The sequence below is a fragment of the Sciurus carolinensis genome, chromosome 3 (assembly GCF_902686445.1).
Source record: "Sciurus carolinensis chromosome 3, mSciCar1.2, whole genome shotgun sequence".
Classification (NCBI taxonomy): Eukaryota; Metazoa; Chordata; class Mammalia; order Rodentia; family Sciuridae; genus Sciurus; species Sciurus carolinensis.
The window spans coordinates 178,665,561-178,689,154 of record NC_062215.1 but is presented as its reverse complement, the minus strand read 5'-3'; the positions used below and the strand labels follow the sequence as shown (position 1 = coordinate 178,689,154).

The following is a 23,594-nucleotide window of genomic DNA, read 5'->3' as shown; positions in this document are numbered from 1 at the left end:
TCCGGGCCTCCATCGCTCTTCTGTAAACCCAGAGGGCCGCCACGCTCAGCTCCGTGCTCCAATGGTCCTACACACACGCGCACGCGCACACCCGATTCTCTGTACCACCTGCTGCTCTTATGAGCAGCCTCTTGCCTCCCTCACCCAGCAAGGCATCCTGGCTGTGCCTGCCAGGCCCTGAAGAGCTCTGCTGTGACAACCCCACACCTGGGTGTAGACCTCGCCCCCGCAAAGTACTACGCCCCGAACAAAACCCAGCTCTCGCAGAAGGAGCTCCGTGATAAATTAAGCGTAATACACCGAGCACGAAAACTGGGTCACAGACCACGTGGAATCTGCACTCCTGTCCATTTGGCAAGTGCTGATTCACTAACTGGATGGCAGAAAGCAACGGCAGGGGAGCTGGCAGCACCTGCCACAGCGGCCGTCTCGGAGGGCCGGGCGCTGGGGGCTCCCTTTACCACGTTCCTCCCGGTTTTGATTCTTTACCCAGGAGCATCTAACACTTTCACAACACGAAAGGCAGTCAAGGCACCTCCACAGACAGAAACGGCTTCCTTCTGCACCTAGAGCTGGAGAGCAGCCAGGTGGCCTGCCCCCCGGTGACGGTGACGGGGCTGCAAGCCCCTGGGCCTGCGGGGGCGGCCTCACCCGACACTGAAAGCGTCATTACGGAGGGAACGCTCTCCTCGTTTACCACACCATGAACGCCCAAGATTCTCACCTTGTTCAGAATTACAAGGTCGCTCTCACTGGAAAATAACCAACACAGAACTTCCTCCATACAGACGCGCCCAGCAACAGGGAGGCGCCCCCGCCCCCCACCCCCACCAGCCTGGGCGCCCCAGGCCCATCAGGCCAGCCACGGCGGGTCCTCCCTGCTCCTGCCACTCAGTCAGAGGGGAAGAAGAAGGCGGGCTGCGCCCCTGGGTCCACTTCACCTCTGGCAGTGTCCCCAGGAGACGTGCTTCCCTTCTCCTCACACCTCACTTCCCAGGGGGAAGAGGAGCATCCCATGTCTAGGCCCAGTCAAGGTGAGATGGCCAGTGGCGGCAGGTGGTGTCCCCCAGGCCCCAGGGAGGTGCTGAGCAGGACGGAGGGGCAAGCGATCTCACGAAGCAGCTGCAGAGGAGCTCCCCTCCTGTACTCTTGTGCCCCACCCCTTTCTCTGAACCGAGGACAAGTGGCGGTTAACCCTGCAGTTTCCAAAATCAGGGGGGGATCTCTGCTGCTTTTTATGCACCATCCATGACAGGCTTGGCGAAACCAGCAGACCCTGAAGCTGCCGTGTTTTCCAACTGGGAAATCCTCTAGCTACTAGGGCCACCTCATAGGACCTGCATTCACGCCAGAGGAATCGAGCGCGTCGGTGACAAATGCACTTCCTGAGCGAGTAAGGTCTGTGGTGGTCGATCCACGGTCCACTCTTCCTAACATCTACACCTCCCACGGGAAGGGCAAGCACCACAACTTCCCACGCTCCGTCAACGCCATCACGGCGGCCATCGGCCCGTCCCATCCTGTGGGCTGAAGCCCCTGGAGCCTGTCTGAGGGGGTGATGCTGTTCCACTCCAGCCTGAGCCCCCTCTTGGCCAGAACTTGGTGGTGCCTGAGAGCAAGACCCCTGGAGGGCACAGCAGGTCCGACCGCAGGCTAAAAGCAGGTAAAAGGCCTCGGCCCCTCACCTCAACTGACCACTCCGAGCCACCCTGGTTCCTGGGTCCCTTCCCACTCGCCCGGTGGTGCGACTGGGGTGGGGACGGCAGGACTGCACTGTGGCCCAACCTACGTGACCTAACCCACATGTGGGGTCATGGACAGTCCTCAGGAAGCATCCTGCACGCTGCCCTCCTTCCCAGCTGCTTCCTGCGGGGCTGAGCCCCCAGCAGCCCTCCCTGAGGTAACGGCTGCAGAGTCGCCACCAGGAAGACTCCTAGGCCAGGAGACCCACGCAGCCCACCCAGGCAGCATCTGAGCCTGACAGGCCACAGACCATGCAGGGCCCTCAGGTCCCGAAGCCTCTGCCACTCCAAGCACCTGCCTGCTCCACGGACGCCCCAAGTCACAGCTGGGGCTCCGGCCCACCAGCCCCTCATTCCCTGGGTGTTTCTGGAGCCTGGCACTGCACCCCACACTAGTGGGACGTCCAGAGCAGTACAAGCCTGCACCAAACCACTGTGCTTTGAGCAGTGCTGGGCTAGAGCTGCGTGACCCCAGATGCACTGAACCCCACGCAGGAAACAAGGGACAGTGCACTGCTGACAGCTAGAAGCTGGGCCTGGGGAAGGAGCGGGCGGGCAGCAGAGGGGTGGCTGAGGCAGGGAAGGAGGGAGCTGAGGGGTGGGCAGGATGAAGTGAGGGCCTGGACTGGAAGAGAGTCTGCTTTATTTGAAGGGCAGTGGGGATCGCCTGGTGGCTCTGAAAGGTGGGACAGTCACACCTTCTGGCTGGCGTGGAAGGAACCCCTGCTCTCCAAGCAAGAGAGGCTGTAAGGTAGATCTGGGTCACGGAGGGTTGGGAGGAGGAGAATGGGAAGGTGCAGACACAGACACGGGAGGAGGCGCACCACGGAACTGCGCCGGGACCAAGGCGGGGCAGAGGCCCGTCGCCCATGTGCACAGGGCGGGTGTGTTCTGCTATGGGGGCAGGCCAGAGGGGTGGGCCTGTATGGAGACCCTGGGCAGCTGGGGACGGGCCGCCACTCTGCATGTCTGCCAGGGAACCCTCGGTTTGGGCTTTGAACACATAAAACAAAGAGCCTCTCGGTGGATGTTCAAAATCCCAAACTCCATGCGCACCCTCGGGCCTAAGCTCGTTCTGTTTCCAGACTCACTTCCTCTCTAAGCTTGATGACTTCTGGCCATCCCGTCCCCTGAAAGCCCCCCAGGTCACCAGCAGTGGGAGGAGGAGCTGCCACGGGGGGCTGGCTGCCGTGAAGAGCCCCAGGACACACTGCAAGGTCGTGTCCACCAGGAGACCGTCTCCCTGCCTTGCCTGTCCAGCCACTGTCCCTAAGCTCACACCTATCCAGTGCTTCTTTCCGGTGGAGGAGGGTGGAGGAGCCCATAGGATTAAGGTCTCCTTCAGGACAGAGAAGGAGGAACAGGAGAGCACGAGGACCCTGCAGCCCTCTGCAGATGTGGCTGAACCCACAGCAAGAGGAGACCCACAGTCCTCCCTCGGCATCCACTGTCCACCCTTGGCCACGCATGACCCAGCTGTGTTCACTGCACACGAGACCCTGGTTACCTGTTCACCAAGGCCCAGCATGCCTATGGCGAGGCGGGAGGACAGGGGACCGGAGCCAGCCACTGCTCCTTGGAGTCTGACTGGGAGCGCACCTCAAACAATCACCTCCCGTGAGGTCCTCGGCAGACCTGGAGATGTGTGACACCTGCCTTGGCACACTGTAATGTGCGATAACGCCCACCTCAGAGCATGCACAGAACATGAACGCGGCCTCTCCCCTAGCCTGACCAACCACAGAGAGGGCAGCCTCTGCCTGGATGTGACAGCCCTGGGGAGCACGGCCCTAACTACAGGTGCCCACAGGAGAAGGGCCCAGCACCCGGAAAGCGACCCCCTCGGAGAGGGGCCAAGGCGCCACAGCACCTGGCCACAGATCTCCCCTGAGCCCTGCCCGACCACCAGGACAGAACTGGGGTGGGGAGGTCACCTGGAGAACGCTGCAGGCTCCTGCGCCCTGCTCCCCAGCTCCCAGCCTAACTGGAGAAGGGCAGGAGAGCAACTTGCAAGACGTCTTCTGGAATATCTAAAATAGCAGCCCGGAGTCTGCCAAACCCTCGGGCCAGACCGGGGGTGTTTACATGGCTGGATTTAGAACTCCAAAAATAAAACCACTGATTTTAACTTCTCGAAACCAGTACTATGAACTAACCAGGAAAAAAAGGAAAATCACAAAGAGGAAACCTGAAGACTTCACCCAAAGATAGTGAAAGAGCAATGAGCCTTCAGGACCAACGTGCCCACCCCAAGCAAGCACGCGTCCACTGTGGCTGGGAGGCTGGCGCTCTCCTGGGTGAGCTTGGCTCAAAGCACTCGGCACCCTCTGAGCACAGCTCCCTGACTGCGGCTCTGCTGGAACCCGGCCTGCGGGAGCCCACCCTGCCTTGAGAGCGGACCCTGGTAAGGCTGCCGAGCCCTCTTTCTGAGACTCCAAGAGACTAAGGCCCGACCACACTGCCTTTGGCCATAACTAAAAGCCCAGTCCACTCCAAGGCAGTGTGGCCCGAGCCCGAGGAGCTGCCTGCTTCCCTCCGCTTGCTCCCGCACCTCGACTATCCTGCTCGCCTCTCTTTCTAGTCTGAAAATGCTGCGTACCGCAGTGCTCGGGAACACGCAGAGTCTGCGGATTCCTGCTCGTTAACCAAGGTGCCTACACTGTGCCGGGAGCTCGAAGGGCCCAGGAAGGGCTGTGAGCTCAGCCAGGGTGCCAGTGCAAGGGCGTGGGCATGCAGCAAATTCACCTTCCCATCTCTCTGCTCGAGCTCCCAAGCCTACAGGTGCCAGGGAGGGAGGTGTGAACTGGGTGGGGCCACCAACTGAAGGTGGCGTGTGGCCAGCCTGCAGGCAGCCTGGGCTCATTTCTTAAGATGGGCATGGACACAGATCTCTACGCGCCTCGACATACAGATCTCTACAGATGACCAATTAACTCTACCGATCTACGGGACAACAGTCCCCTGCACAGGCTGCTGGTGGGATCAGCCAGCACAGTGACACCTGCAAAGTGGGTCCAGCCTGGCCACTGCAAAAGAGATCTAGCAGCTGGCATCACTGTGTCACGGCAACAAACCAGGCTAAAAACGGGCACCAGGGGTGCAACTCCTCCAACGGCACAGTCTGATGGCAAGAGTGCTGGACAGGGGCAGGACAAGGGGGTCCAGGTCTGACTAGGTCCAGGCCTGCTCTTCATCCCTCCGCTTCCTGACCTGTCACTCAACACTCCAAAGCTCATCTCCTCTATGCTGTAGGAAATGGACAGTGGATTCAGGGAGAGGCAGAAAGTTCCAGAAGTGTTCTGGAAGCAGAAGGGCTGGCAATGTGAAAGGCAAGTGGGCTGTTGGGACCCTGGCCATCTCCAGAGGATAAAGAAGGTGCCATGCTGGTACAGGAACAGCGAGGGGAACAGAAGAGTTCCTGTACACTCTGGCGTGCACACACACACACAGGCTCCCAAGACACAAAAGGAGCAAAAAGAGGGTTGCACGCCTAGAATACTGACACTTCTGTTAGACTACCGACCAGGAGGAGCAGGCAGAAAGGCCTGACCCGATCACCGAGGTCAACGGGAAAAGCGCGGGAAGCATGCTTCCAGCAGACAGAATACAAGCCCCTGGGAGAGCTCTCCCTCACGACAGTCACCCAACAGCTTATGTCACCCGGGCATCTTCGAGCAGCTCAAAATGCACTTCTGCCCGTGTCCAGTGAGTAAAGCTAAATCTGATCTGAATGAAGACAGCATTCCCGTTTACTATGGAAACAGACAAGACAGGAGCTGGCAGATCACACAGACGCCAGTCCTGAAAAAAGCCACCTCCTATCATATGAGGTTTTTATCTTCGTGTTTTATCAAATTAAACCAATACTGATCTATAAGTCTGCTTGGACACTCACCTAAGGCAGGTTTTAAACTGCTGTGGAAGATGACCTTTCCCTGGGTCCCCAGGCATCATATACACAAATTGGAATGTCACCCTCATAGGAGTCCCTGATAAATGAAAAGTCAAGTTTCAAAGGTCTGTGTGGGGCTGAAATTGCTAACTACAAAAGCCACCAGCTAACACTGGCCACCTCAGTGCACAAAGGCTGAAGCCACCAGACCTGGCAACCTAAGAACTTAATCCTCTCCTAAGGATCGATCTCTGGCTTAGTCTTTAAGGAAAAGAAAATGCCAGAAAAATCTCCTGCATTGTAGAAAATTAATTACCTTAAGAAGGTGAATTTGTAGCAGGTTCTTCTGCCAAGTATGACATTCATTTTTCGAGCCAGGGTTTGTCCCTTCTTCACTGGACACATGAGAAAACGAGGCCAAGAGCCTGCTGTCAGCCCCTTCCCACCTGACCTTAAACCTGCATGTCCAAGGAGCAATCTCATAAGTAATAAAGCCACAGTCACTACGATGACAGGGGATGATCGAATCTGACTCTGAGAAGCAAAGAATTTGCAATATACAAGCTGTGCCTTCCTCAGACACAAAGACGAACTCCTGCACAAACCCCGTCACTTCACCTCAGCCACAAGGGCAGAGCATGAGCGCCCATCTGACCTTCTGCTCACCTTGGGCACTGCCTCCTCCTTCCTGGTGCCGAGTCCGCAGGGGGCTCTACCTCTGTCAGCTACCACTTGGAAGCTTCTGCTAAACCAGATCAGCCATCCTTAAAATTTCTAAAAATAGATCTGAGCTAAATGATTTTTACAATGAGACCAAGTGGTGCTAACAACAGGGCGTGATGGTTCCTATCTTCAAAATGAAAGCAAAATGCTCATGGCCTCCAGCTGTCCAGACTCACACACCTTGTTTAAAGGGGAGGCAGGGAGACCCCACTCCCACTACCGCCCTCTCCCTGGTCAGGTACACGGGAGCACTACCGTCCCCTCTGCGGGCCCCACACACTTCTCCTTGAGAGACAGTGCAAGGCATTTTGGGCTTCCGATGGACAGCCACCTGGGAGAGGAATTCACGGGGCTGGGTGACCCAGAAAGAAGAACCCCATCCCACTGAGCACCTGCTAAGTACTGATGAACGTGTGCTGCAGGAACACAGGGGTGAACCGAGGGGCAGAGGAGCCAAGACACATCCCAAGACAAGGCTGAAGCAGACCAGAGAGGACCTCGGGTTCCTTCTTAGAAGCTCTTCTCATCTGGGCAACACAGAGAGGCCCCCTGGCCTCCCAGGGCACCAGACCCTCTGCAACAGGCAAAGGGGGATTATCTGGACACTGTGACTCTACGACAGGCCCACCAGCCTCAGCAAAGCCGGGAAACCTGCACAGCTCCTGACCTCACACCCTGGGGTCCCTGAGGTGCCAGCCACAGGCACTGACCAGCCGGGCCAGGTCCGCAGGATCCCAGGGGTGACAGCTTCATGATGGCCTGGTTCACTAGGCACCTGGATCAGACTGGCCCAATGACTTGGGCAAACACCATCACAGGATCCAAATACCCGCAGCACTCCGGGGACTGCCTAGATGACTGGTCCTTGTTTTGTTGGCCTTTTTGCTGCTGTGATCAAAGACCTGACAAGAACAATTTTAGGGGGAAAAACTCTGCTTGGGGCTTATGTTTGCAGAGGTCTCAGTCTACAGATGGCCCACTCCGCTGCTTTGTGCCTGAGGCGAGGCAGAGCATCAGGGCAGGGTGAGGAGGAGGAAAGCAGCTCAGGACGGACAATCGGGAAGCAGAGCCGGCTCCACTTAGCAGGAACGAAACATACCCACACGCCCTCTCCTCCGCCACACGCCACCTGCCCACGGGCGCCAGTTAATCCCTATCAGAGCATCAGTGCACTGATTGGGTGAAGGTCCCATAGCTGATCACTGCACCTCTAAACCACCTCAAACTGCCTCACTCGAGTGTGGGGGCACCTCACATCTAAACCTCAGCAGCCCCTCACTCAGCTCTCAACACCTCCACCATGGGGAAGTGACCCCAAAATCATCAGGCTCTGAGGAGCCCGCAGAAGCCAGCAGCAGAGGGCAGCTGCTGTCAGAGGGAAAGGCAGCCATTTCTTTGGCCAGCAGCTTCCTTTCCACACCTCAGAGAAGGGAACGCGTGCCCCGCCTCACGCTGCCAGACGTCAGCACACTGGCCTGGTTTCTGAGGCACGGCTCCGAGGCTGAGCCCGTGAGTGAGCTGCAAGCTGCTGCAGAACAGATGGCTCCTCCGGGGGGTGCCCGGCTCTCCAAGGGAGCCTGGAGCAGCCAGGGCCAGGCACCTTCAAGAACCCAAGGCAGGCAGGGGTGCAGCATGCGGAGCACCGGCCAGGCCCTGGGTTCCGTCCCCAGCATCACAGGGGGTGGGGACAAGCCCGTGGGAGCAGAGTCTGGGCAATGATCATTTTGATCCAGCTGAGAGTGAACCCAGGCCAAGAGGCCTCGAGGGTCACTGGTGCCTTGCAGAAAGGTGTCTTCTGGAAGCAGCAGCCAGGTGGGCTCTAGCACCTGAGCATATGCACCTTCTAACTCGGCTTCTCCGCCTTCCTCAGAAATCATCCGCACGTTCCCAAAATTTAGATTTTAACAAGTTCCTTTAAATTAAATGTCAAAAAATACTTATTTTATCATTTCTGCACTTCACAGATAAATATATAATTTGTAAATATTAAATGTAACAAATATTAAATAAAATCTGAAGGGAAACCAGTTTCTGCATGCCATCCACCTGTCGGTCTGTCTCTGCAGGAGAGAACAGCAGGGACCAGGGAGAGTGACGAGAAGGCGCAGCTCTCCAACGACAGACATGTGGCTTGTACCAGCAGTGAAGTGGATCCTTCTGCTGCAAAGTCACAGTACCAGTTCTCTAGTTACAGGGGGACTAAACCAAGGGGGGAGATGGCTCTGTCCTCCCTGCTTGTAACCTTAAGGGAAAACAGACAGTAATTTTAAAAGAAGTGGTTAACCCGAAGGTCCTGAGAGATGCCAGGGAAGGCAGTGGAAACAAGAGGAGGTGAGCTCACACCTGGAGTTACAGGAGGCCAGCGCACATCGCCAATAATGGGAAATCCAGTGTGTCCACAAGTCAGCTCTTTCTGCCATGAGACCTTGCAAGACATATTACAGGTAGATAAAGCACCGACACCCGGCTGGGCTACAGTTCGGACTTGCTATCACCTCCACTGGTGTGCCTTCGTGACGTCTGCTGGGTGCAGCAGCCAAGACCCACCCAAACGCTGGAGCAGAGGGCTCGGGGTGGGACAGGGCTTGCCAGTATGGCCCTGCAGTCTAGACCACACAGCCTCCCCCCAGCGACCTCCATAGGAGAGAAGCAAAGCTTCCTTCCCGGCGCTGCTGCAGCTCTGCTCATGCCCGAGGTCGGCTGAAAGTCCAGGGACTAGCGCAAGCAGCCAGGAGGCCATGCTGGGAGAGATCAGGGTGAAGGCGTGCTGGGCCATCACCCACCGCCTGGATGCCAGAGGACAAACAGCTCAGGACCTGAGGGGCCTTGGGGCCAAACCTGAGCCTAGAAGGCCAGAAGCATGGAGGTGGTGGTGGGCAGCCGCAGGGGAGCCGGCAAGGAGGGCAGCGCAGGCATTCCCTCCAGGCACCTCCTGGCTGGCAGGCAGAACCCTTTCAGACGAGCCAGCAGCTCCACCCAGCAGCCAAAGGCAGCGTGGGAGGAGGACAGGCAGGAGGACCATTCAAAGAAAATAGACCACTAACTCCCTTCCTTCACGTTTGGGAGGAAACCACCACGTCAGAGGGGACCAGGTGCCAATGCCATCGGAATGCCAGACCCTGGGAGAGTTCTGGGACCATCAACTGTGACCCCAGACAACAAAAGGAGCGGCCCTCCCAGCACACCTGATGCAGAGACTGTGCGTGGAGCTGCCGGCGATGGAGACACAACCTACGTGCATGGCCTGGTCCAAGGAGGGAGGCGGCATCTGCGACAGCCACTCCTCCCAACGAGGTTCACGAAGCGTGCTAACTCCTGCGACTTTTATGTCTGCGCCTTCAGTACTGGGAGGGACTTCACAGCTTCAGATAACAAATTCCCAGAGTCCTTGATGGCTTCCGGAGTCTTCCTGAACCAGATCAGGAAAGCAGAAGAGGCATCAACCTAGGAACTACAGAGAGAGCAGGCTCTCTCCGAAGGTTGGGGGTCTTGGTTTGGGAACTGAAATAACCAGAAGAATTAGATGTCCAAGCACCCTGGAGCTAGGGATGAGCTGCGCAGCACAGTGCTGGGGCAAAAAAGCCAGCAGTGCCCGGGCCGTGAGCAGGCGAGCGACCACCTGCAACTGCGCCCTTCCCAAGGAAGCACAGATCCCGTGCGGGACAGCAAGCCGCCGGGGTTTTTGTTGCTGTTTTTGTTTTTGTTTTTTTTTTTTAAAGCTCTTTGGAATACAAAAGCAAAAACTACATGAATCAGCCTCTGCCACCGCCGTCCAGACGTGGTGGGTGACTCCTCTGGGAGAGCTGGAGGACACAGCTGCACCAGGGAGGCTGGTGGCATTGTTCAGAGTCCACTCTCAAGTGCCTGACAGTCAGCAGACCCGCTCAAAGAAGCCCTTGCAATGACAGGCACAGAGGGCAAGAGCGAACACAGGTCCCCTTTGACAAACATCACAAACAGATGGACTTCCACAAGTGCACTTGTAGCCCCTGGTCCCCACTGGCAGTCAATCCACGGAATAGAGGGAGTCTTCCCGTGTGCTGACCAGGACAGCCGGCATGCTGCGTCATGTAGAATCCTGCACCCCAGAGTCACAGTAACAGACCCGACCCCTCCTCACCATTCCCAGCTAAGGACGGAGAGCAGGGAAGGAACCCGCTTCCCCTCCAGTAAAATTACCTTCACCTGTTAGGAAAGGAGAATGCACCCGAGAGGGTCTTTCCACGAGGCTTCCCTGAGTGCCCAGGGTGCCCCTGCCTTCTGGGCTGGGGAAGCGGCCCGTGTGCAGAGCGTGCTGAGTGTTGAGGTCTGTTAGAGATGTCAGTATGGAAAAACAGCTGGGAAAATGAAAACACGAAGAGAGTACAAGAAAACAGAGGCCAAGGCCCACCTTGGAACTACAACCAGATGAGCGAACAGACATGCACCCGTGTCTTTTTAAAATGCTGGGGGTATCTATGGTAAAGTCCCGAGTCAACAGGAGAGAGCTGACCCAGGGAGTCCCTGCTGCAGCAGGCAGTCAGGAGCTGTCACCCACAAAGACCAGCACAGCGACAGCGACTGGGCAGATGGCTCCGCTCTCAAAACAATAAAAAGACAATAATCTCCCCTCTTTTTGCTAATCTGTTGACCTTAATACCACTTCTGTTTCAAACCACCTGGTGAAATCACCGCAGCGGAACACACCCTACCTACCCAATCATGGGACGGCCTTCAACTAACAAACCCCTCCACCCTGCTTTTTTTCCCTCATTATTTTACATCGTAACATCATTTTAAATCAACATCATTATCCCAAATCATCAGGGAAAAAAATAACAGTACAAAGCCCTGGGTTAGAATCCCAGCGCTGAGGGAGTAGGAGGGGAGGCCTACAGAATTCCTACCAGAAAACAAAAACCTCATGCCAAAAATACAAATATGCTTTTCTTAAAAAAGAGTGTACAAACAGTAATGTCCTTTTGTATGCTTAGTGTTGGTATTAGTCATAGAGATGGGAGAGCTGCTCTGCATGCTCTGGAGTCAGCGGCAGCAATCCCAGCCCACTCCAAGGCGGAGAGTCTGCTCTACCTGGCAAACTCCTACTGATCCTGCAAGATCCAGCTCGTCTGACCTGTCTGGGGCCTGCACAAACTCAAGGACACACAACCTGCTTCTCTCATCAATCCCTCCTGCAAACATTTACCAAGGGCCTATGTGCTCCCAACTCTCCAGGACACAAATGACGCATGCTCCCTGCCCAGCAGGGTCCGTCTGCTGAACTGGCAGGCACGGAAAGGAGGTCACCCTGCACAGAGACACAGCCCCAGTTCCCTCAGCACCCGAGGGGTCGGGGTTTATCGGAACATCTCCACCTCCCCCCATATGTCACTGACTTCTCCGCTCTGCTGTAGTCAACTCTAGTGCCTGCTGCCTAAGAACACGCCGCACACCAGAAAAAGCTCGAAGAATGTCTGCTAATACACCCAAGATGACGACCAGTGCTTCCCGGCAAAGGGGTCTGCTACCCACACGGCCCAACAGCTTGCTGCAAAGGGAAGGTGTTAAGAGCAGAATCTCTGGAGCAGATGTGCTTTCTGAAGATATACCAGCCCAGGTTGTCACCTGAAACGGCTGCAGGTGACCTATACTGAAGGACACTGAGCTCCAACTTGAGGAAGCAGTCTGAGCCCCCAGTGTTGCCCCAAAGGCTCCCTGAGAACCTTCCAGGCACTCTGCCTAGCACCCGCCTCTATCTCCAGAGGAGCAGCCCCAGCCCCTACCACAAACAACAGGGCCTGACACTGCGAGGAGGCCTTCACCGCTTCAGCTCAGTGGCAGAGTGCTCCCTGAGCATGCGTGAGGTCTGGGTCCGATCCCTAGCACCCCATAAAAATAAACAAAGGCATCCTGTCCATCTACAACTGCAACTGAACCAAAAAAGCAAGTGAACTCTATCTAGGCATGCTCAGCTTTAATAATAAAAGGCTGAGTATGTCATCAGTTCAAAGGTTTCAAATGAGAAACTTCTGAGTTGTTTTATTACAAACACATAGGATCGGGTTTAAAACAATGTGTCAAGCTATATCAGTGATTTAATTGTTGCTTCTTCCTTTTCTCCATTAAAGAGTTTGTATGTCTATCACCTTGACACAAATCAAGGGAATCAGAAATTAATGAAGCCACTGATAAAATAAGCTGTCAAAAATCAGTTGTAAATTACTAATTTAAAAAGCTAACCTTAGACACAGCTATCAATGAAATCACTTTATTGCTGTAATCAATCCTCCCAGATAGCACAAGAACACCCTACAGGCTACTCCGGGCTGGCAGCTGGTTTCAGGGAGCATTGGTGGGCCAGCTCAAACTGCTTCCTTTGGGATGCGGGGAACGTGTACCAGAGTGACAGCCTACAATGTCATTAATCACCTATTACTTGGCCATTCCTTGTATTAAATTATACTTGTGTCAACAGACTCTGCCCTCTGATACATGTGCATCAGGTAACTAAACTGCCCTTGATGAGATGCAGGTCTTTCTGGAATGTCTGCTAGTTTGCCAGCAGCTGTGAGCCTTGCAGAGCACCAGGGCCAGCACCGGGACTCTCGGGGCCACTGTGACATGTCAGGGGAAAGAACAGGAATGGCCTCACAGAGGAGCCTCAGCAGGGTCAGAAAGACACAGGAATCATCCTACAATGGTAGGTGTTTCGATCCTTGCCTCCTAATGCCCTCGGTGAAGGGAAAACCAAAGGCGGCGTACACGGGAGTCAGTGCACGCTTTAAAATGAGCCTAACCATCTTGCCTTGCTGTGCTAACAGGGACACCTTATCCAAGACTGAGCATTTAATTTTAAGAAGCCAAGTAAGTTACTTAATGTAATAACTGCTCAGTGTGTTAAAATTAATTTTCTTATGGCCAATGCAAAAATTTCATAGCTTTTTTTTTTTTAAACAAAGATTCCAACCCCAGGTGACATCTCCTCTAATTTCCTTTTGATTTTTGTGAACCCCAAATTTTAACATTACGGCCAAGATTTAAAGGCATGCACCTCATGATACCCATTATGTTTCAGGTCGCCAGTAGATGTAATTTTGAAACCAAAAAGGACCAAGAATGGAACTTTTGCTCACAAATGCTTGGCAAACTGTGTGTGGCAAAGCAGACTTGAGCTGACATAAGGCTATTTTTGATCACTATTTATTCCACTGAAGTGTGATCAGTCTCAGGCTTTGCTACACAATACCAGTGTGTGGCTTGAAGGAGCTGTCCCACCTCCCAGGTGGCATTCTAGGACATGCGCCACTTCACCTTCCTAACAGCCAAAATGGCTGAGTTCTGCACCTGGCTGGAGGGTTTGTGCAGGACTCTGTGGGTCTGCCCTTGGGGGCACGTACAAGCAAAGTGAGCACTGCCCCACGGCATCCGAGCATGACCTCAGGGTGGGACTTTCTCCTAAGTTCCAAACTTCATTAAACACCACCTAAATTGTGAATAATTTATGTTACAGAAAATGAATGCATAAAAACCGAAGAAGTCTAATAAAACAAGAAATCCTGAAAGCATTAGGTTCTGCAAAGTTCACCTGGAACAGGCACAGTAGTGGTCTCACCAAAACCTTGGGCTACTAAGGCTCCAGATGTCGTCACTAAGAGCAAAGATTTTACCCAGTTGCAGCTTAAAAAAAAAAAATTTTGCCTAGAACTTCAGAATGAAGTAAGGCCCTAGAATTAATGTGTGTATTGTCACCTAGCTCATTTAAAACTTCATTTTTTCTGCAAAACCCACAATGCTAGACCATTGTTATGTCTCAGACCAAAATGATTCCAACCAGAAAAGGAATGACCACAAGGGACCAACTGAGCATTACTGTAATTATTACCATTGTTAAGTCATACTGCCCTAGGGGAGAAATTCCAATACACTTCACACCTTTACTACTGCAAATCTAATATCAATCCATTTGTCCCAGAAAGGAAACACCAAAACCTCAAATGCTTTTAACTTGTATCAACAGGTTCCATGATGAAGCTTGTTCCTTCTAAAATCATGTCTATACATCTCTTTCCCTCCCTTTCTCTCCCTCTCACAGAGAGATGGGTACGTGTCTGGAACTCAAGCGGCTAATTACTATTTTCTACAAAGTCCACAAGAACAAAGAAGCAGACCTGCCATTAGAGGGAGAAATAGGACCTTCAGAGTTGAACCTCCTCTGAACACAAAAGATGGCAATAGCAACTTCATGCAAACCAAGTCTCTTACGACCAAGCTATTTTCTAATATTTTAAGAGCACACGGGGAGAGATGGACTAATGGTTTGAGTCAAACACTGTGTCCCTTAAAGTGCTCCAAGGCACGTTAAGAGACATGACAAACCAAACAGCCAAGTCTGGCAATAGGCAACTCCCCGTCATATCCTTTTTAATACAATAACTCAGGGATACAAACACAACTACACATTCAGCTGCTCGGTGTTGACCATTCACTACATCTGAGGACCATTTTGACTTCAGTTTACCTTTCAACACTTCAGCTAGGGCAGTGAATCCCGCGCTCTGGTCAACTTTACCATGCATCCTGGGCCAACTTGCACACCTGCACACTTGGGAGAAATCCTCTCTCCAGGGTTGGCTGGGCGGCAGCTGACATTGGCTAATCAAAGGCCACCCTTCATTGCTTCAACTACCTCCACCTGGACCAGCAGCAGCAGGCTTGGTAATCAGGGTGCCAGAATGATTAAGGATTTCTTGGTAGCCAGATGCATGGCCACACGCCTGTGGCTATGGTACTTTAGGTATACCTCCTCTCGCACACCAGGAGAACAACATCCTAACCCCACCCTGCACCCAGCCTTTGCCCTTCAGAGGATACCGAGATGGGGTCAGTGTTGCGCAGTTTCTGACCACTAAATGCTAGCAGGTTAACTGACTCCTGCAGGAGAATATTCTCCTGTCTGCCTCCAACCATCCCTGCAGGGCCCCTACCCGCAGGTGTAAGAGAACAGAGGGCTGAAGGTTCAGAGCTGACTGAAGACCTGCGATTTTCCTGCCTGTAGCCTCACACACATTACTAGGAAACTTGAGGACCATTTTGACTTCAGTTTACCTTTCAACACTTCAGCTAGGGCAGTGAATCCCACGCTCTGGTCAACTTAACCATGCATCCTAGGCCAACTTGCACACCTGCACAAGAGAGGGGCCTAAGTCCCTGCCTCTCCACCTCCCACCCAGCTCTGTCTTTACCAAGAGTTCTGGAGCAGGGACAGCCAAATCAGTCAAGGCCACACCCCAGCAGGCAGACTGCCCTTGGGAGGGAGCAGGGTGGAATACACCAGGAGGAAGGCTGGATTCTCTTGGCCAGGCAGTTGCTCCTGTGAAAGTTACCAAGGTCAAGTCTGGCTCCCTGAAGCAGCCCCACAGGTAGCACAGTCTGCTAAGGGCTGAGCCAGCATCTGCAGGAGAGCAGCCCAGGTCAAGTTCACCATGGCTAAGGAGATAAACCTCAAAAGCCGGACCACACAGAGCCAGGAGCAGGGGCAGTCGCAACAACTAGAGTGCCGCAGTACTGCTGGGGAAACAGCAGAGTTCACATGGGGTCCAGCCGCTTGCTGGTCTGTGTGACCTGGGCCAGGGGATTCATAAGCTGCTCCCACTATGCTCCCCAGAGCAGGACGCTGGGGCGACGACCAGCTCCCACCACTCCCCTCTTCCCTGGAGCCCTCCGGCCAGGCTGCCCACCTCTACGCGGGGACCCGTCGATGCTCTCTGCGCTGGACGAGTGTGCATCCGCTGGGGCCCGCCGCAGGCTGCTGAAGTAGCCGCGAGATCGCGAGGCACCGCTCCGAGGGGAGGGCCCGCTGCCAGGGCCGCCGTCTCTACGCGCGAAGATACCACTGAAAAAGCGCAGCAGTCGGTGCTCCGAGGCTGCTCCCGGGCCCGCAGCTGCGGCCCGCGCGCGCTCCAGCCGCTGCAGGTCGCTGTTGTCCAGCGTGCGGTTCTTGCTCTTGCTGCGTTCCCAGCGCTCCAGGTCGGAGAGCGCGTCGTTCTTGCTAAGCACCTCGCCGACATCCAGGGTGTTGCGTTTCTCTGAGGCTGGCTGCGCAACGGTCCCGGGTTCCAGGGCGGCCTCCGGGTCGGCCTCGATCTCGTCGCCCAGCGGCCATGCCAGGCTTCCAGAGCTGCTGTGGCGCCTCCCGCCGCCCAGGGCCGGGCTCCGCGGTGCCTCGGACCCGCTCCAGTCCCTGAAGCTGAGACTCCGCCGCAGGGGCGCGGCCCGGGGCCCCTCCACGTCGGGGCTGCCGGGGTCAGGCGAGCCGGGCCCCTCCACGGCCGGGGGACTGCCCTCCAGGGCCGTGGACTCGGGGCCGCGTGAGCAAGGCCGTAGTCTGCCGAGTTCCAGCTGCCCGGTGCTCCGGGTGCGGAAGGTGCGGAAGTCCCAGGAGCGAGACTGAAAATCCTCCAGGTCCTCAGGGCCCGCAGCCTCCTCGGCCTCTTCCACGAGTCGCCCGGGTGCGTCCGGGGAAGGCGCGGGTCGGGGTCGCCGAGCGGGACGCGGGTCGGGGCCACCGGTGCCTGGCTCGGGCAGCTGCTCCTTCCTGACCATGGTCACGGAGATGCGGTAGACGGTCTTCCTGGGGGGCGTCCCGCGCGGCATCGCGTCCGCGGGCGGCGACGCGTGCTCGCCGCTGCCGTCCAGCAGGTACATGTCTCCCGGGGCCGCTGTCGCCGCGCCACCCTCCGGAACCCCGCGGCGTCCAGCGCGCCCGCGGGCCGGGCCGCGCAGTCCAGGCAGTAGCCGGGTGAGGCGGGGCGGGCGGGCGGGATTGGGGCCCACGCCCCCCGCTCGCAGCAAGGGCCGCGCTCAGGCCGCGGGGACGGCGCCCCTGGTGCCCGCCAGCCCGTGCGCCGCACGGCCCAAGTGCCGGGGTCCGGGTCCGGAGCGCCGAGCCATGGGCCGCCCGGGCCGGATGAGTCGGAGCGGCGGGCGGTCAGGCGCGGGGACAGTCTCGCCGGCAGGTGCGGTCGCGGCGCGCAGGGCCCAGGGCGGGCGGCGGCGCCCGCGGCTTCATTGTCTACGGCGCGGGACCCGTGCGCATCTCCCGGCCTCCCGTGCACAGTTCGGGGACTCCGCGGCCTCCGCCGCTCACTGGGCTCAGGACGCGGGCAGCTGAGCCGGCCGCGGTCGAGGGGCGGGTGGCGGTTTAAAATGGAAATGCGCGCCGGGGCGGGGCGGACGGGTGGGGGCCGACGTGCAGCGACCGCGGGCCGCGCGCTCAGCCCGGCCGGCAGAGTCCCGGGAGCGCGGCGGCGGCGGCGAGCGCGGCGGGCGGCCAGGGCCAAGCGCCGGAGTGGATCGACGCTGTGCGGACCGGATCCTCTAGGGCAACAACCAGCAGGAAGGCCTGTACCCTAAAGAAATCTACAATGCTCTAGGGCCTGGTCTGCAACACCAAAACGAGGCTCATCTCCCACCGGCTGCGGATGTATCTGAGGCATCTCTCAACCATGCAGCCCTGAAGAGGACGCAACTCAGAAGACTTGTTTGAAAGGAGTATTCTTGATACCTGTGACCCTCCATCTCCACATGGAACAGATGTGTTCCCAGGAAAACAAGAACAAAGAGGAGGCCAGCGGCTCCCCTGGGTGATGAGCCACTGGCTTCTGGGAGGAAGACCACAGTTTGCCTCCTGAGTAATTTTTAGGGGCATTTTAAATCCCAGTGTGTGGCGGAAGGTTCCTTGTAGACAAGCCTGAGCTGTCCGTGCCAACAGGATGGAGGATGCAGGCCAGCAGATCAGGCCTCTCGGTTCTTCCACCCGGAGATGGGGGTGAGGAAAACAGCACCCAAACTCTGAGCACTCTTGGGAGAACTAAACTGGTTAAAACACCAGGGGCCAGACATTCTGAACCACCATGAACCTTTAAAGTTGAGTCTCCCTCCCATCAAACTCTCCCACTTGGCTCCAACTGCTGATGGTCTTGAATCGACCGCTGTGGCACAGTGTTTTTATACAGCTGATGGACAGGTCAGTTCTTTGTGTATACAGATGTACTATTTCAGAGTTTGTGTTTAAAAGTTTCAGAAGGAAAACGCAATGCACACTCATCAAGCCAGAGGCTTACCTGGTCTTCCCCAGGCTGGAAATGCCCGAGAGACTGCCCTGGGCAAGGTGGGAGCAGGGAGGCCAAGCACTGCCCGGGCTCCCGACACGGACACAGCGGAGAGCTGGCCCTCACTACTTTAACCTTGTAACATTTTGTGACATCTACTGCATTCATGACACTGAAAGTAACGTAAGGATAAATCAGGTAAGGCCTTTTTTAAAAGTCTAGGAAATCTGGATTTTTGCCTCAGTGAAATTTTCAAATTTGATGAAATAAATCAGACTGCTAGGTGATTCACTTTATTCTTGCAGAAGACAATGAAAACACATCTGACCACCGTCGTGGCTTCCTCCACATGATTCCCACCATCACAGGGTCACTGCTTGCTCCACCCGACACTTGATCTCAGTCTCTGGAAGTGGTGCTGTCATGGCCTCACTGAACGGTGAGGTCCTCAGTAAATCCATCTTAGCTTTGATAAGACCCAAGAACCACCAACTGCTGGAATGGTAGCCACACAGGAAGCATCTCTCAGAACATTTCTAGGGCTTCTGGGCTAGTGGGATGCAGAGGTTCAGAGAGGGAGGGCACATCCCCCAGAGTGCACAGCCCACCGGTGAGGGTGGAGCCTAAGATCTTGGGTTTGCACTTCTTGTGCCCATTCCTGAGCTACTGGCATTTCTTTGGTCTTAGCACGCATTAGCATTCTGCTCTGGTGAGAACGAAGAGCAGAAAACCTGTGCGTGAGTGTCGGCAAACTTGACGCTGACAAACAGCAAATGATGCCTGGACAAGACCAGGAGGCGGTCCTATCAGGGTCTCACTCCGTTCCCCCTGCTGGCTTGCTCACTCATTGAATGTATGCTGTTACTGCAGTGCTTCACGGCGGCAAGGCAGGGTCTCCGTCCTCCAAGACTCCATGGACTTGCAAGAGAATACTAGTGCTAAGTGATCTTATCAAAAGAGAGACAAACATGAGTGACAATCCTGGAGAGGCTGCAGTGCCCAGCACACAGAACTCTAAACCGTCACAGCTGCAGGTAAGGGTCCCAGGATTCTGTGAGCTGAGGATCTGAAGCTCCCACACTTCAGCTGTGGAGGGAGCACTGCTAGGGACAATGGTGAACCAGAACCCAGAGTTCCACCTTGGCTCACCACCCAAGACTTTGGCAAATTTCAAATACTGAGCTGAACTTTAATATGAAAGTAGCTGGTCCACAATTAACCTGCTTGTTATCTGAGGTATTAGTAGAGCCCAAAGTAAAATAAACAAGTAAATAAATAAAACAGCATTCCTTTAAGTTCCTTTTAAAGTTCAAATACTGGACTGTTGGTGTTACCCAATCTGTGCCTTTGTCTGGAATCCACCCCGGGTTTTGTGCTCTGCTGTAGTAGAATGCAGGCTGCAGAGTAGAAGAATCCATTGGTGCCACCTTAGACAACACCAACCTTGCAGGAGCCTCCTCCTCAGCCAGAGTGCTCCTTATCCTCCCAGGAGCAAGCACTGATTTTCCACCAGCCTCAAGGTGTCCACGTCAGGTCTGACCATCTGGCTTGAAAATCTTGGTGGCAGAGAACTGCCTCTCCCCACCGCCCTGGAGACATGGGCTCTCCCAATGCATAGAGGACATGGGCTCCAGAGCCTGTCACTCTGAAATCTAAATCCCCTTTCACAAAGCCAGACCTGCCTTCTCTAAAAAAGAAAGAAAAGCATCGTGCTGTCTATGTCCAAGTGGCATCTGGCTTAATTTTCCAGCAGCTCCTGGACTCCACCAGGTCAACATTTCTTGATTTTTCTATGCCAAACAGCATACTACCATTTGGCTTAAAAAAAAAAAAAAAAAAGTCCTGTAGCTGAGCTCACTGCTACACCCAAACCATAAAGCAGCCAGGCAGCAGGGACTCCGCCAACCTAGAGGGTAGGACCACAGAGGGTGATGGCCCCTTCAACCCCCTTCTTCTCCAGGTCCCAAGTTCACCAGATCTTTGGCCGCCCTCCACCACACTCTGTCCTGGCCCGTTTCTAGCCACCTATGAATTAAACACCCTTGATGAGAGCGGAATCCCACAAGCATCAGGAGAGCTGCTAAGGCTTCCTTACAGGGAACCTCTGGCAGTCGGCAGCAGAGCCATCTGTGAGCGTCACAAGCTCACTTTCCAAATAACACCACTTGACAGCTAGTAATCACGTTTACAGTCTCTTAGCAGAACCTTCGCTGCTGGCAACTGAAAGCAGCCAACCACCAAGCGAGCCCAGGCCTCAGCACGCCCACTGCAGGGCCAACAAAGCCTCCTCCAGGGGTCCTTAAAGGCTATTTTCTGGTAACCGGATAACTGACAGATAAGTTGAAGAAGCCAATGAGACATTTCCGTTTTGCTGGCACTTTTATATATTTTACCTTCCAGCATGAGGCTTGAGTCACATCATTAAGGTTGGAAGAGTTATGGTCTCAGCTTCCAGGGACTGACCCCTCCGCCACACTTCCCCCGTGGTGGACTCCTCAAGGACCCCAATTTTCTCATTTTGTAAGTTGAAGGTTAAAAGTGGAATTGTAAAAGAGATGAGGACTTGACTCTGTTCTGCCCACCAAAGAGGGACAGGAGGGACGAGCACGCTGTCCTTCGAGCAGGGGCCTTCTCACCCAGCAGGAAAAAGCCACAGGAGTCCTCCCTGCCTCCCCCTTCCCCGGCTGCTCCCCAAGACCAGCCCCAGATGCAGTCCCTGCCAGCAGGGCAAGAGAGATGTCAGCTGTGTGTGAACGGAACCTGGCAGGTGGCACCTGTCCTCCATGTCTTTTCAGTGGCACCTGGAGGCTCCTCAATGTCACCTCAAGGACAGCACGGCCACAGTTTAGACACTAATGAGTGAGGCGGCCAGGGGCTACTTATCAAAACTGAATTTGGCTTGACTTTAGAAGAAAGGGCTTCCTCAGGCCACTTCTGGTCAGAAGGTCTCTGTGGATCTGGGCCAGGTGCTGCGCTGGGAGTCCCTGTGGGTGGGAAGAGCAGGGCAGGGGTGGGGGCCCTCCCAGTGAGTCCAGCAGGGGTGGGGGCCCTCCCAGTGAGTCCAGCTCAGTACTCTGCCAACACAGGCCTTCTCTGAGCAGCCTTCCCAGACTCCTGGATGACAGATGAACACACAGGAAGCTAACAATCTGCAAACACACCTGCAGGGCACCAAGGGTGGGGTGTGCACTCTACCTGCAGAGAATTTCACCTGCAGGCAAAGCCGGGCTCCTCCACCCCCAAGGCAGTGGACTTGAGGCCCCCCTGCAGCTGCAGCTGTTGGCAGGTGAATGGAGGTGGGAAACACTGGCCTGCCACAGCTCTCTGCAGGGACCAGGAGAGCTGGTGAGAAGGGTGGTGGCTGAGGACTCACAAGTGCCATCCAAAGCCAACAGGAGAAGAAAGGGCTAGATGTGGTAAGAAAGAGGCAGGAAACAACTGTTGAGACCTAAACAATCAAAAATGTCTTCCGAGGGAGGTGGTCTGTGGCCTTTGCCAGGACAGGGTGTCTCACCCCGGGCTCTGCTGAGTTTGGGCTGGGTCATTCTCTGCTGTGGGGCATCCTGGGTAGCACAGGCTGTGGAGCAGCAGCCCTGGCCTCCACCCACTGGGTGCCAGGAGGCCCCTCCCCAGTTGTGCCAGTCAAAAATGCCTCCAGACATTGCCAAATGGCCCCAGGGACAAAACTGCAGCAGGTGAGTTCTGCTCCAAGAGACAAGCCAGATGCACTCACATGGAAATGAGTGACATTTTCCAACCTTTCACTTCACTATTTTTTTAATCCAACCATTCTTTCCCACCTCTGCACATGTTACTGAAAAGTTCCAAAAGGTCTCTATAAAGAGAGAATCCACTATTTCCAGTTTCTGAATGTGAAGAAGGGCAAGGGTCATAGAGGAGGCGCTGACAGCCCTCACCCTGTGACAGACAAGTCATCAGTTTGTCATTTAAAATGCACAGATAGCATGGACATGATTAAAATGCCAGAAGGGTTTAAAAAAAAAAGAAAAAAAGTCTACATCTAAGCAATGTTGCACTGGTTTTAATTAAAAATATTCTAAGCAAGGTGTGTGAAGGTCCGACCCCTGAGACACAGTGGGGAAGGACAGCTGGACTGACTGGCCCTGGAGGAGCCCTGGGACCTGGTGGCCTGCTCTCAGTCCCCTCCCCTGCACACCTCACACACAGGTGTCACCCTCTGCAAATGGGAATTGCCATATGATAGAGGAAGAAACTGTCATCAGCCCCATGCAAAAGGAACATTGAGGGATTTGGACCCAGTCCTTTTGCCACACAGCCTGGGACAATGAGACCAAAGCAAGTATCTAAGCCCAAATGAGAGTCCATATCCACCAACATCAGCCAATGAGAAGACTGGCTTTATAACATTCTAGTAAGTGTCCATCATGAGTAGTCTCCCAAATATGGGGAAGGTCAGAAATGTCCTGGTGTTTTTTTCTTGCTAAGTGTCAGGCACATGGGATTTAAGACATTAAAGTCAAATCTACTAATCATTACTTTATGGAAACAAACAGCGGCTCCCTCATAAGGCAAGGTCGGTACAGGCACACCACAGGCAGCGATCAGAGTGAGGCTCCCTTCCTCCCAGCCTCCACCTCAGCTCTGCGGAGGTGCGGCAGGGGAATGTGGAGGAAGTGGCCAGGTGCACACACCACTGTTCACCTGCCCCGTGACAAATGCAAGGCAGCTCTGGAGTGGGCACAGAAAGACCATGAAGTCCCTGTGCAAGACCCAGTCTTCCTTGGCTTCATGCACAGGGGGTCCAGGTCTATCTGGTACATTTTGCTCTGCAGGATTCACTGCAGGGGACTCTTCTAACACAGCATCCACAGATTGTGTTCACAAGATGTTCCCAGCAAAGCAAAGCATGGGGAAGCGTCAGATTCGGATTCTCCTAACAGTCTCCCAGATGAGAACAAATACTATGAGCCATCGGAGACCAAAAACAACCTAAATCCATCTCATGACATCTGGAACCAAGATTTCTTTTAGATCTGCTGACCCCAGAGATTTAGAAAATCCGGGACTTACAGGAAAATCAAAATCCAGGCCACAAATAATGCTCTGGGGTCTTTATCAGTCTCCAAAGCCCAGCTTCTGGAGAAGCCCGTTTTTATATGGTTACCA

General features: G+C 54.8%; 1 protein-coding gene across 8 annotated transcripts in view; it reads right to left on the bottom strand.

Annotated features, from left to right (window-relative positions):
* The window catches only part of Agap1 (ArfGAP with GTPase domain, ankyrin repeat and PH domain 1), a 480,841-nt gene that overhangs the window by 333,004 nt on the left and 124,243 nt on the right, over window positions 1-23,594 (bottom strand). For 2 of the 8 annotated variants that reach the window (XM_047543033.1, XM_047543036.1), the window contains exon 1: window positions 16,074-17,544. The exons of 4 other annotated variants lie outside the window; for them this stretch is intronic. In XM_047543033.1, coding sequence (XP_047398989.1) covers window positions 16,074-17,040 — 967 coding nt within the window. In that variant the 5' untranslated portion in view covers window positions 17,041-17,544. Of the gene's footprint in view, window positions 1-16,073; window positions 17,545-23,594 lie in introns of those variants that run through there. 2 more of the 8 variants (XM_047543034.1, XM_047543035.1) reach the window with 2 other exon arrangements.